This window comes from Archocentrus centrarchus, chromosome 6 (assembly GCF_007364275.1).
Source record: "Archocentrus centrarchus isolate MPI-CPG fArcCen1 chromosome 6, fArcCen1, whole genome shotgun sequence".
In the NCBI taxonomy this organism is placed as follows: Eukaryota; Metazoa; Chordata; class Actinopteri; order Cichliformes; family Cichlidae; genus Archocentrus; species Archocentrus centrarchus.
In genome coordinates this window covers 17360573-17373355 of record NC_044351.1, presented here as the reverse complement: position 1 = coordinate 17373355, position 12783 = coordinate 17360573, and the positions used below count along the sequence as shown (strand labels likewise).

The 12783-nt window shown below is 40.5% G+C and overlaps 3 protein-coding genes across 4 annotated transcripts; 2 read left to right on the top strand and 1 right to left on the bottom strand.

Moving 5' to 3' along the window:
* Positions 1 to 210: 210 nt before the first annotated feature.
* Positions 211 to 1392, top strand: fibina (fin bud initiation factor a). Its single transcript, XM_030731177.1, has one exon. It carries the CDS (start codon positions 241 to 243, stop codon positions 868 to 870), a length of 630 nt encoding a protein of 209 aa, XP_030587037.1. The 5' UTR covers positions 211 to 240; the 3' UTR covers positions 871 to 1392.
* A 4321-nt stretch (positions 1393 to 5713) lies between these two features.
* Positions 5714 to 8171, bottom strand: tmem276a (transmembrane protein 276a). The gene is made up of 4 exons (XM_030731169.1): positions 7502 to 8171; positions 6984 to 7097; positions 6729 to 6866; positions 5714 to 6576 (listed from the first exon to the last, which is right to left on the bottom strand). Exons 1-4 carry the CDS (start codon positions 7902 to 7904, stop codon positions 6329 to 6331), a joined length of 903 nt encoding a protein of 300 aa, XP_030587029.1. The 5' UTR covers positions 7905 to 8171; the 3' UTR covers positions 5714 to 6328.
* A 1130-nt stretch (positions 8172 to 9301) lies between these two features.
* spi1a (Spi-1 proto-oncogene a) lies at positions 9302 to 12484 on the top strand. Of its 2 annotated transcripts, none has more exons than XM_030731171.1 (5): positions 9302 to 9439; positions 9880 to 9973; positions 10055 to 10239; positions 11135 to 11303; positions 11406 to 12484. In XM_030731171.1, exons 1-5 carry the CDS (start codon positions 9413 to 9415, stop codon positions 11714 to 11716), a joined length of 786 nt encoding a protein of 261 aa, XP_030587031.1. In that variant the 5' UTR covers positions 9302 to 9412; the 3' UTR covers positions 11717 to 12484. The 2 variants fall into 2 exon arrangements, with proteins under 2 accessions (XP_030587031.1, XP_030587030.1); XM_030731170.1 differs by having other exon boundaries at positions 9850 to 9973.
* The last annotated feature ends 299 nt before the right edge of the window (positions 12485 to 12783 follow it).

The following is a 12783-nucleotide window of genomic DNA, read 5'->3' as shown; positions in this document are numbered from 1 at the left end:
GCCAACATGCCCAGAAAAGTGTCCAAACCTAAAATAAAATGCTGTGATGAAACACTGACTGCAATGACAGCTTGCGTTTTGACTGACCTGGAGCCACCATGCAGGGGCCCTTCTAACTTTAACAGGCAGTCTGTGCCTTTTAGGTGACGGGGGGCTGTGTAATATGAGTCGGGATGAAAACTGCGCGCTGAATCCGGCTGCCAGTCCAGATCCCGTTCGCTGAGGAGAGAGAGGAGGTGCATGATGGATCCCGTCCCACTGCTGCTCATCATCGTCACATCTCTGCCAGTTTGCTCGGCAGTCTACTCTGGGCCCCTGCAGCCCGAGATCTCCAATGGCACTTTCCACCATTTCTTCGTCCCGGATGGAGATTACGAGGAAACAGAAGATCCCGAGAAGTGCCAAATGCTGTTTAAATTTTCAGACTTGTATCCATGTGGGGCCTTAGAGGACAGTGACTCTGTGGTGCGGGAGGACTTCGTTCTCACAAAGCTGCACGCAGAGGACGCGGCGAGGCTGCTCGAGAGCATCGGCCGGACTGTGGCCCAGGATCTGGACGGAGAGGACAGCTACGGGAAGTTCCTCCGGCGGGAGCTCTCCCAGATCAGCGAGGCATTTTCAAACGTGGACAAGTCTCTGGTGGAGCTGGAGGGGAAGTTTAAACAAAGTCAAGAAAGCGAGCTGAGAGAAGAGCAACAGCTGAACGGGCATGTGGTGAAACAAGTGAGTGACATTAGGGACGCTCAGAGGGAAACCACCGACATCTCGCTGGGCCTGAAAGATAAACATGAGCTGCTGTCTCTCATCATTCGCAGTCATGGTACCAGACTGAGCCGCCTAAAGACTGAATATCTTAATGCTGGATCTTAGTGGGGCTATGGCTGCTTAATCGGTGTGTGTGTGTGTGTGTGTGTGTGTGTGTGTGTGTGTGTGTGTGTGTGTGTGTGTGTGTGTGTGTGTGTGTGTGTGTGTGTGTGTGTGTGTGTGTGTGTGTGTGAGAGAGAGAGAGAGACAGAGAGAGAGGGGACCCTCCAGTTCATTAAACAACTGGAAAGTTTATTGTGGCTTATGAATATCCTTCTTAAGTATTTGAACTTCTCTGACCTTTGGTTGTTCCCATTCCTTGGAGCTGTGTCACTGAAGGGAGCTCTAACAAAAATATCAGCACATTCCTCTGAGTCAGAATGGAACAAAGAAAAGTAGGCATAAATTATGTCTGCAAGGAACCCTCTGTGCCACCTCTTAGAAGAAATCTTATTCAGAAGCAAGAGTATGAAAATAAAAACCCTCTAAATAGATTTATTGTCAGTAAATATATATAACTCTGTATGATTTTAACTATGCTGTTTTATGCTATTAGGCTGATCTAATCTAACTGATCTAATAAATATTAAATATCTGATACTCCCCCTTTCTTTCAAGCAAGATAAAATATTTCTCATTCTCTTCCATACTTTTCTTGTTTGTCCTGAGACCAATCCTTTGAAATAGTAACTTTTCACTTTCATCAGTTTCATGCGACCCTCCTCCTCAGTCATGTCTTGACATCACCATGTTTGCTGTTGGCACTACAAGTGGCAGACTTGACTGTCCCTTAAAGTGGCCGTGGCTAATTGGCGTCTGAAGTCTGTCACTGCCTCCCACTTCCATCTGGAAGTAATCTGCTCGAGTATGAAATATGCTTCTTCAAAGGCTGTCACTGTCATCATTATCTAGTCTTTTGTCTGTCATAATCCATGCAGTTCAAGTTTGATAGGAAATATTATTGTGTTGAAACTTGGATTATGTCATTTGATCAAAAATAGACTTTTATTGGCAAGTTGTTTATATCTCCATAAAAAAGTGCCCTGTTTTGCTCTGCAGCTTATTTCAGAGACACTGTTTATGGAAGGAAAATTGTTTTGAATTTCCAAAATAGGCATCAACCTTGGTTAACGGGGGTCACACATAAACAAATCTGTTAGGCTGTTTTCGTTTGAAGTGCCTTGGATTTAATATCACAAATGCCTTTAGTGCTAATCTCTGCTTTTCTGTCTTTGACTACCGTAAAATGTTCTTATTCCAGCCACCGTCTGCAACAACCACAAAGTAACAGCTAAAAGCATGCCCACTTTTTTCTTTTTTTCTTTTTTTTTTTTTTTTTTACAGAGATAATGTCTATGCAGATGTGAGTGAGCCAGATGGGCTGCAATGGGCGCAACTGGGTGTGATTTCCTCTGTCTGGTTTTCCTCACAGTCCAGCTTCCCCTGAGGGACCCCTTTTTAAAAACAGCTCTTTCTTGCTCAGCACAGTACAGACCAGCACAGCAAAAAAAAAAAAAAAAAAAAAAAAACCCAGAGCTGCAGGAACTCCTGAGAAACCCTATATGTCTATACAGCTCTTAATTTCCAGGGGCACTGCACAGGGCTCTGAGATTTGATTAAAATATTTGGACAAAATTTCCATTGTGTAAGTAAAAGTAGAGCTGTTCATGGAACCTCTCATAAGCAACCTGCCCATCATAGTTAATTTGTCTTTTTTGGCTCAAATGATAAATCCACCTATAGGAAAATACATTTTTTTTCTTCAGATTAGATTCAAGTCCACACTGCTTAGAGGCACGACAGCCCGAGCTGTTAGAAGATGGATTTTCCTTAAGAAAAAACAAGGAAAGGTCAAGAATGCAGACCAGCGTAGACCTGAAACTACTCTGACCCCAAAATGACACCCTCTGGGACGCTATTGTTGGAAAGCACGTGCTACATCTGCTACTAGTCTTACCGTCATTATTGCTGCAGTGAAACAACTGATAGTTTTAATATTATTCAACTACATCTGACACTCTTTCAGCAGCTCTCATTCAATAAGAGATACTGTTTAACTTCTTGACATCTATGGACCAGCTCCATGACAACAGAGAAATTTCCCACTGAGCAAAGTCTGCCTTCTTGTAAAGACCATGAGATACGGTTGAAAGCTCTAGAAAGAGGAGGAAAGTGAACCTTGAGATAAGATTAGTTTGTCAAACTCCTGTGTTGAAGGCCAACTCGGCACAGAATTAATTTACATCTTTAACAGATGTTACTGCTGTAACGAGACAGCATAAATAATAAGTCAAAAAGTGAAAGAACCCAGTGCTTTAATGTCAGTAAAAAGGAAAAAAAACACACACACAAATACCGTGGTGTAGAAATGGGGGTTACAAGTCCAGCATTTAGAATGCACTTTAGTAAAGCAAGTATTGATTTAAAAAAAATGCGCTCATTATGCAGAACAGCCCATCCGTAAGTGATGGATCACCTCTTAGATAACTTGATTGCAATGGATAAGCATTATTTTAATGTTGCAGATGGAAAAGTTGTGATTTATGTTAGCTACGTCATACTGGGTTCCTTGATCTGTGGTAATGTTTTAGTTGGTGATAAACAATAACTGTTTATATATCAGTCTGTGATCATTTCTAAAATATTTGTGAAGTTGTGAGTTAAATGTTGAGAAGTGGAAAGTACAATATTTTCTACCAAAATATTAAAACATTAATAAAAACAGAATAAAATACCAATACTCAAGTAAAGTACAAGTACTTTAAAACTGTACTGTTGAAAATATTAGTTGTAACTTTCAGCATACAATCCTACAAAAAACTAAGTGCACCTTTACTGCTTCCACTTGAATTAAGAGGGTATATAGCAGCCAGGTGCTGCTAATCAAATGCACTTCATCAAATGATCATCATCCATGTGAGCACCTCTGTAGAGGCAGAAGTTTTTGGTTTGTTTGGAAGGGTTGCCAAGAGAAAACCTCACCAAAAAGAACATAGCAGCACAGCATAAGATTGCAAAACTGCATCTGAACAAAACACATGTGGAACAACGTCCTTTGGATAGATGAGACCAAAATTGAGATGTTTGGCCACAGTGCACAGCGCCATGTTTAGAGAAAACCAAACACAGCACAAATACCTCATACCAAGTGTCAAGCACAGTAGTGGAGGGGGGATGATTTGGGCTTGTTTTGCAGCTGCAGTACCTGGACACCTTGCAGCCATTGAGCTAACCACAAACCCCTCTGTATACCAAAGTATTCTAGAGTCAAATGTGAGGCCATCTGTCTGATAGCTAAAGCTTGAGCAAAACTGGGTCATGCAACAGGACAATGATACCAAGCACAGCAGCAAATCTACAACAGTATCTGAAAAAGAAAAGAATCAAAGTGTTGCAATGGCTCAAAGTCCAGACCTCAACCTGATTGAAATTATGTGGCAGAACCTCAAGAGAACTGTGCAACTTTAAAGCAACTTTGTAAAGGAGGGCCAAAAATTCCTCCACAATGATGTGAGAGACCAATAAAGTCATACAGAAAATGATTGCTTCAGGTTATTGCTACTAAAGGTGGTTCTACAAGCTACTGAATCATGGAGAATATTTTTTTTCAGACTCCGTTAGAGTCCTGTGACCATATATAGAGAAAAGCATATGCACTTTATACTCACTTATCTAACAGAGTATTAGTCACTTTTTCAGAATAGTCTTTTTAATGCAAAACATACTTTGAGGTCATGCAATTCATTGCACCTTAGTCAATAAACAAGCCACAGGTATGTGACGTAATTAGACCACCTACAGCACTGGATGACATTTTAATGATGTGGGCTCGTGTAGGACATGTATGATTTCTCCTCATTAACCACACAGAGCTTTGTATCATTGCTACCAGACACTGCAACACTGCAAAACAAGCCAGTTTTCATGATGACTTTCAACAGTTCAATACGTTTACTGCAAAATTCTTTGTTTGTTTACATAAAAAATTGTTTTCATTTTCCAGGGGTTATTAATAGATTTTTTTAAAAAGAGCTTCTTCCAATGAATTAATGCTGCACTAAAATAATTTAAATTTAATCTAATATCTGCTTATTCTTCAGCTTGGTTGAAATGCAAATAATTTTATCACTGAATCAATATTCTGCAGTTAAAATGCCCAGCGTATTACTTTATAATGGTGTGTTTACGTAAGTCTCCAGTGCCTGATTTTGGTGCAACCAACAACAGGGATTTATATGAAGACTTCAGCTGCAGATAATAATTAGATGAAGATTAACACAGTTTGAGAAATATAATAGTAACGAAGAGCCAAGAAACCTCAGGAAATGAGTGAAGCCAAAATTTGAATTAGCCGTCAGAAAGATTTATTTTTTCTTGAAACCAGCATGCATGTGTCCCATGGAAAAACTTGAAAAACTAATCACCCAGATCCAAGTGTTAATCTGTGAATTGTCAGCATGTTGTGATCAGACAGCTCTGGATGAAGTTATCCGGACATTCCTCATTTTATGTGCCACCGATGTTTATAAACAGAGATTTTATTTCCCCTTGTGCACAGAAAAAAGATGACTTCACTTTTTTGTTCTATTTAATTGGGACTGATTTATTTCTGTCAGTTTTGTCACACAGTTTTGGTCACTGACTCACATTTTGGCCACTGACATTTGCACAAATAAGTGTTTAGATGTGGTTGCATAAAACAGTGGCCTGGAAACAGCTCCTCGTAACACCAACAGAAATATAGTCAGTGGCTGTTTTAAAACAATCTTGTAAAAGCTTTGACTCTGTTAGCTGGCCCCTCTGCCTGCTGGCATACCAATGAACATGTTAGGACATAAGACAACCACAAGGACTTTTTATACTAAGTCTGTTCAGTGGTTTACCTGGAAAAACAAAAAGAAACAAAAAAAAAATTTGCATGGCTGTTTTATTTTTCAAAAATATTCCGACAGGGGTAAGACCTCAAGAACAACAAAACATTTCCCTCAAACACAGTTTGGTCTAATGCTCTTTTTTTTTCCTTGAATAAACACAAATGCATCTGCATACATACAATTCATAAAGTACATGTACATATCTTGTTTTGAATGGGTACATAATGATACACAGTTGCCCTTTTGAAATGTGACATTACATGTCCATAGTTTGATCTTTAGTTCAGATTTGAAAGTTGTGCTATTGAGCTCCTGCCAGTGCATCTTTTTCTCTTTTTTTTTCTTTTCAAACTAGCAGATTTTACAGGAAGAAATTATTATAGTCTCCTCTTGAAGAGCAAGCAATGACACTCAACAGTTTATTCATAAAGAGGGACAGAAAAAAAGCACCAGAGGACCTGAAATCGTCTTCAGTCAAATGTCACCTCTTTGTCATTTTCATGTGAGTGAGAGCAACTGTCCCGTGCTTCCTCTGTGCCAAGCTATGTGAAGGCTCTCTTCTCTGAGTCCCTGGGTGAAACTGTCTCTGGAACAGGGCTCGTCAATGTTTCACAGATGAGACAGGTGTCTGTTTGGTATGCTGCGGCCTGTCACACACAGCCGTTCTCCTGTCTGGGCTTGTGCACCGAACTGGTCTGTGGGGGGTAGAGGGAAGGAGCGAGAGTGCACAGGAAGCCAGCCAGCAATGTGAGGCCCAGTCCTCCCCACGCACAAAACATGGACCAGCCGTAACCATGACTGATGTCCTCTGGTATGCCAAACATGTAGCGCGGATAGCGAGACAGTTCAAAGTTGATTCCGGCCACACACGTGCAAAGGGAGATTATGCAGCACGTCCCTGAAAGAGAGCGAGGATAAAAAAAAAAAAAAAAAGTCAGCAACCCAGTTTGATCTCCTCTGATGCGTCGTTACAACGCTCTGATTAACAAAGACCACACTGCCCCACTGCGGTGAGTCGGGGCAGTGCTCTTTATGTAAAGAACTTCTTACCTCCCATGAGGAAGAGAAGTCCAGCGACATACTGCATTAGATCGTGGTCTTGACAGCATCCCAGAGCGCCTATGATCCAGCCGAACAGGATGATAGATATGGCCATTCCTATGAAACTGGCAGTCATCCTCTGGAGGTCTGCAAAGCGCACAACAGAAAAGGCAGAGCATGTCAGGGTCATGCTCAGTTTCTGTACATTAATTCATCAGATTTAAAGAAAGAAAGAAAGAAAGAAAGAACATTTTGGCAACTCACGGAGTGCGTGCCACTCATCCTGCCTTATTGTCTTCGTCAGATTGATTGGCAGATTTCTGGGGAGCTCTGATGATGAATAATAGTATTTTATTGGTGTGCAGCGCGGAACCAATCCTGTGGATGTAAACAACACAAAGAGGATGTCTCACATTAGCACTGAGACGAGATGTACAGGATATCACAAGGCTCTCTGCTGCCCCCCCCCCCCCCCCCTCCCAAAAATATGCACCCAACCCCCTTCCACCACCGCCCACCCATCCACCCACACCTCTGTAGAGTAGCTTGTTGTACGCATCTAGAGGATTCTGTTACTACAGGCTGCCCTTTTGTGCTGGAAAACAGCACGTCGATCGCATTGTAACTGTACTCTGTGTGATACTGCGTAGGCCTCGAGCGTCTGTGCGCAGCATCAGCACCTTGGATAGCGCAGTCGTGCACAAAGTATTAGCGGCTGACACGCGACACAAAGGTTCCAAACAAACACATTACAACACAAAATATGAAGCCCAAAACCAAACCTTTAAAGATCAAATCCTCCGTCTCCAAGTCAAATCCTTCTCTGTGGCACTTTCTCCACAGTCCGGTGACCGTGGAGTTGAAATGCCGACTGCAGAGAGACTCCATGGCAGGGGCAGGAGGCAAGAAGTGCCGCTTAGCCCGCAGCAGTATTTCGCCGCTGACACTGGAGCCCTTTCTTTCAACGTTTTTCTCCTTTGGCAGCATGCGAAGTGGAAGGTTGGTGTTGGAGATGTAAATGTATCCGGGGTCGTTTCTTTTGTTTGAATAATTCTTGCAGCGTTCCCGGTGCCTCCTGGCATCAGTCTCGTACCAGTTGTCGGTGCTGATCGCTACAGCGATCAGCCCCAAAGCGCAAAATGCCAAAAACAATCCTGCCACGGTTAAAGTCCTCATAGCAGCCATGTTCCATGCGTATCTCGCCTCGGTATTTCCACGGGACAGCAGGACTCCGCTCCTGGCTGCTGCTGTCAGTGTCTAAGATGGGGAGGAAATTCAGCAATACGTGGAAATCGGAAATACTGATTAATCAGTGAAGCCCTCATTTCTCTAATTTGTCAAGCATCTCCTAAAAAAGTCATATTCGGGGGCGGAGGATAAATAGACTTGGGCCTCGATGTGCTATTTTGGTTGTCTCCTCTATGCCTCTGAACTCAGTCTAGCCTAGATACTGGTCAGTCCAACATTTCTTTCCAGTAGATGGAGACAGAGCAAATATTTGAAAACACGAAAAGCCCTAGACCTGCACTTATCGCACCGCGGGTCATCGTTTGACACCATTTAAGCCTCACGTATCTCAAGTTAAGCAAAAGAAAATAACCTTCACTTTGTTTTAATAGAGAGTGTCTCAAAACACCTCAGCTGATGTTGTCTAAAGTGTTCAATGAAACGCCCAAATGCAAATAGCCTGCTTTTCTCCATGCGCTGTACACAGAAAACAGTTTCATCACAGCCAGCAGACTGCCTTTGGTAAGTTTCCATTAAAATACAGGCAAACCTATCAAAGCATCCGATAGTAATGTTTGGTTCAGTTTATTATTTTGAAAGAAGTCATAAAAAATCAACCTCTATACTTGAAAATATATTTTTTAAAAGTCAGAAGGTGGTTATAAAAATCTCTGTTGCCTGAAAAAATATATCTTATGTAGAAAAACACAAACAAGTTAGAAGGACAAAGTGACACCAACTATTTCAGTCATGTTTTCACTGGTTTCATCTCATGGCCAGAACTTCCTCAACTGAAACCATAATGCCAAACTAAAAGAGGAACAAGCCCGGTCAAAACTTCACTTTTGGTTTCTGCTCCTGCCTGCAGTAACTATAAAAAATTCCAGCATGAATAAATCAAACTTATTGTAATTGAGAGAATGTCATTAAGCCTGGTTTTCTATTCAATTATGATGTTAAATTTAATAACAACGCCATTCTCTGTAGGTTTAATTGTATTTGGAATGAGTGCAGAATTAGAGTTAATGTCTCTCTAATAACATCACTTGAACTAATGAGAGTAAAGAGTTGAAGCAGACAAGGATTCACCATTTAATATGTGATAACAAGCTTCTACTCTCACTGCATCTTCGTTAACCGTGTGAATGTTTTCACAGACATCTGGAGATGTTTTATATTTAGCACAAAGTGTGCTAAGTATAAAAAAAAACATGTTGGGCTTTAGACTTTTAATAAATACATGTAAACATGGCACTTGGCCATCAGGAACTAACTCATCATACAAATCTGGCAACTAGATATGAGTGCAGACTGTATATGTTCCAGCTTATTTCTCACTTTCAGTTCCCATTTGTGTGCTGCAGTCAGTGCTCTGAGACGCTCCGTGTTTATCGGTGAAGCAATAAGAAAAAGTTAAAAATTACCACAAGCTTTAAGAACCAAGACTCTCATGCAGCCTTGTTTACATGATGGATGGCTATGTTATATCATCTGTAAGTGGATCTATTTTAATTTTACAATTTTTTTTTACATCATACATGAAGAGATAAGGCTTTGATTTTAGCTTGCGAAATTGTGAGAGGTATTTGCTCCCGGGTTTCTGTAAGGCATATCTCATTACCTTTAAAGGCTATTCTAGTGACCAAAGTAGAACTTTACGACACTGGTGGTGGTATTTATTTATTTATTGTTTATGTGCAGAAGGAGGATTTTTGTTTGTGTTTAATTAGGATACATTTGTTTCACACAGTAAAGTCACATATATAATCTATATTACTTTCTTCAGTTGATTTTACTGTTTTATGTCTGTTTTATGTTCTTCTAAAAGCAATGAGGAATAACTAGATGTTATATCTGAAATAATTTTGGCAGGACAAAGAGACTCAAACTTTTAATTTTTCAGAAACAACAGCTAATATTTCCCCCTCCAAAGGCTTCAGAGGAAGTTATTCCAAATGAGGCAGAGAATTATCGACCGGCTGTGGAGCTGTACCCCTACCTCAGCGGTGTGGGGGAAATTTGTGACGGTTAGTAGAGTGGATTTAAGTGTCAAATAAAGAAGGTGATTCCTCACACAGCCAGGTGCTTGAACCTCTGTCACTTTTCAGACCGTAGATGGACCTTTCAATCTGAGCGGGTACAGGCGTCAGACTTTGAGAACTCCCCCCTGAATCCCCTCACGGAGCTTCAGGCTGTGTCTCCGCCACAACTGATACAACCCTACCGCTACACCAGTGAGTCACTGTACCTCCAACTGGACCCTCCACTTGCTCCTCTCTCTGCATCACCACAAGTAAGTCCACGTATGGTAGCTTGAAAAATATATTCTCTGTACATGTGATTGGAATTGCTGACAAGTAGCCTGACATGGAAATGATTGATAATAATTACACCTTCCTATTAGACATGCTCACAGCCCAGACAACTATTCTAAAGAAGGGAAATGCTTTTAAATGTATTTTTTTTTCCCTGTGATTGTGGTCTTAACATGCAGCAGTGATGTTATGCAGTGATGAAAAAAACATTTAGTCAACTATTACTACACTGGGTGACTCAGATCGGTCTGATTGCTCATTATTTTTCCCCTGAGGGAGAAGACATTTACTTTCTGTGTTTGAGTCTTTATAAAGATCTCAAACATGAAACGATGCTCACAAGAAAAACTGAGGTTTTGGTGAATATTCTCACTGTCTTTAGCACAGCCGTGCCTAAAATAACAGTAAATTATTTGACTTTACTCTGATTGACTCAACATTGAATTGGTAGGACGGCTGCTTATGATTATTGCAATTGTTAATAAATCCCACACAATGTCTGAAAATTGGTCATTACAAGCCCAAGCAGCATCACAGATGAAGAAAATCCAGAAACACTCCCAACCAAGAAGATTTAACCTGACAATGTCGTAAATTGAATGAGGGATTTTGATGATTATAACGTGATTTTATCTGCACAAATGCAGCACATGATGTGGACAGTCTGGAATATTTCCTCTGAAATGTCATCTGCACTATATGGTACTGCTGAGCACTGAATTCTAATTCTGGCAGAGCAACTTCCTCTTTTAACACAATGGCTGAGTTTAAATGAAAATGTCAGATGATGAATAACTGCAAACCAAACAACAAAAAAAAAGTTACCCACTCTGTCAATTTTGTGCATAAATATGGTTTGAATTTCCCCTAAAGATCCCATATTACACCTCATCCCTGTGCTACCAGTACCCACCTTCGGCCTCACCTGGACAGTACTACTCAGAAGAAGACCAGAGAGGAATCAGTCCCCCGCTTGAGGTATCAGAGGGTGAGGATGAATATGAAGAGCATCCTTCAGGAGCTTCCTTCAGGAGAGACACTAGTGGGTATTTTCAAACGTTTTTTTTTTTTTAACTGACATTCACTCATAAGCCTAAAAAACTGACAACATTTCCTCTAACAAATCTCATACTTTCCACTCCAGACAACAAGAAGAAAATCCGTCTGTACCAGTTCCTCCTGGACATGCTAAGAAACGGTGACATGAGTGACAGTATCTGGTGGGTGGACCAGGACAAGGGCATCTTCCAGTTCTCCACCAAACACAAGGAAGCACTGGCGAGCCACTGGGGTATTCAGAAAGGAAACCGCAAAAAAATGACCTACCAGAAAATGGCTCGAGCTCTGAGAAACTATGGTAAAACTGGAGAGATTAAAAAAGTGAAGAAGAAGCTAACCTACCAGTTCAGTGAGGAAGTGTTGAGGAACTTGTATTTACGTCAGTATCCTCAATGATGAGGGAACAAACGCTGTCTCTAATCATGCTGAAATCACAAAACAACCCAAATTTGTGCGTCGCCTGTTCATTTGTTTTTCAACCATGTTTCCTTTCTTATTATTTATTTGTAATCGGTGACATTTGCTAACTTCTATATAAACTGCTTCACTTTAAACTCAAATTATGTGTATTTGTGTATAAGAACAAAGGATGAGTAAAGATCAGGGTCAGCTTAAAAGAAATGTTTTGTTTTGTTTTTTCCGTTTGATATTGTAATTTTCTGAATGCGTGTAAATAAATATATACTTTTTGTCAGATTACTCAGATGAACTGGTTCCAATGTTAAGCAAGCACAAAATATGTTCTACCCCTCAAATTAACATTGCTACTTAGCTTTGTTAAAAAGGAAGGACTGAGTAGGCTAGTAAATTAAATACAATTCAGTGCAATTCAGGCAAAGACTAAATACAGCAGTTGCTAAGAAATGACCTGCGAGCAAATTACAAAGGTGTGTGTTGTGAGTCTGTACCTATGGAACAACAGTCTGGCATCGGCTGAATCACAAAACCTGCTGGGCTCAATGGAGGTCTTGGAAAAGGTCTTGAGCTGCCCCTCATTTATGTTCTCTCACTTACGTTGGTAGGTTCATGTCCACTATAATGGAAACAAGACTGAAGGAGAAAAAAAATGTTGTGAAATATTTTCATTGACTTGCTTGGTTGAGTGCATTTCTTACAGCCTTCCTTAAATGCTTCCAGTGCTCTTGCCATGTTGTAGAAGAAATCTAGCCAAAGTTATTTGCTACAATAAATCACATTTCGGCTACTCGTGTGAATTTCATGTGTAGAAACACAGTGCAGTAGACATAGTCTTTAGTGGTACATTTTCACCATTGACTTAGTTGACAAAAATTCATAAAAATATTAATATTTACTCACATTTTCTGGTATGTCTGCAGTTGATCAGATGTGCAGTACTGTGCTAATGTCTTGAGGTATACATCCTTTCTTTATATTTAAGGATCCAGACTTTCTTGTATTTTTATTTATTTATTTATTTTTATGTGGTCTTGTGCAACAGTTCT

Bases quoted from the DNA above. Each gene is read 5' to 3' on its own strand.
- fibina (XM_030731177.1), top strand. From the start codon at position 241: ATGATGGATCCCGTCCCACTGCTGCTCATCATCGTCACATCTCTGCCA.
- tmem276a (XM_030731169.1), bottom strand. From the start codon at position 7,904: ATGGCTGCTATGAGGACTTTAACCGTGGCAGGATTGTTTTTGGCATTT. The intron at 7,098-7,501 runs GTTTGGTTTTGG...TTACATCCACAG, and splicing joins GGAGGATTTGATCTTTAAAG to GATTGGTTCCGCGCTGCACA. The intron at 6,577-6,728 runs GTAAGAAGTTCT...GCTCTCTTTCAG, and splicing joins ACTTCTCTTCCTCATGGGAG to GGACGTGCTGCATAATCTCC.
- spi1a (XM_030731170.1), top strand. From the start codon at position 9,413: ATGATGGATGGCTATGTTATATCATCT. The intron at 9,440-9,849 runs GTAAGTGGATCT...TTAATTTTTCAG, and splicing joins ATGGCTATGTTATATCATCT to AAACAACAGCTAATATTTCC. The intron at 10,240-11,134 runs GTAAGTCCACGT...TTTCCCCTAAAG, and splicing joins CTCTCTCTGCATCACCACAA to ATCCCATATTACACCTCATC.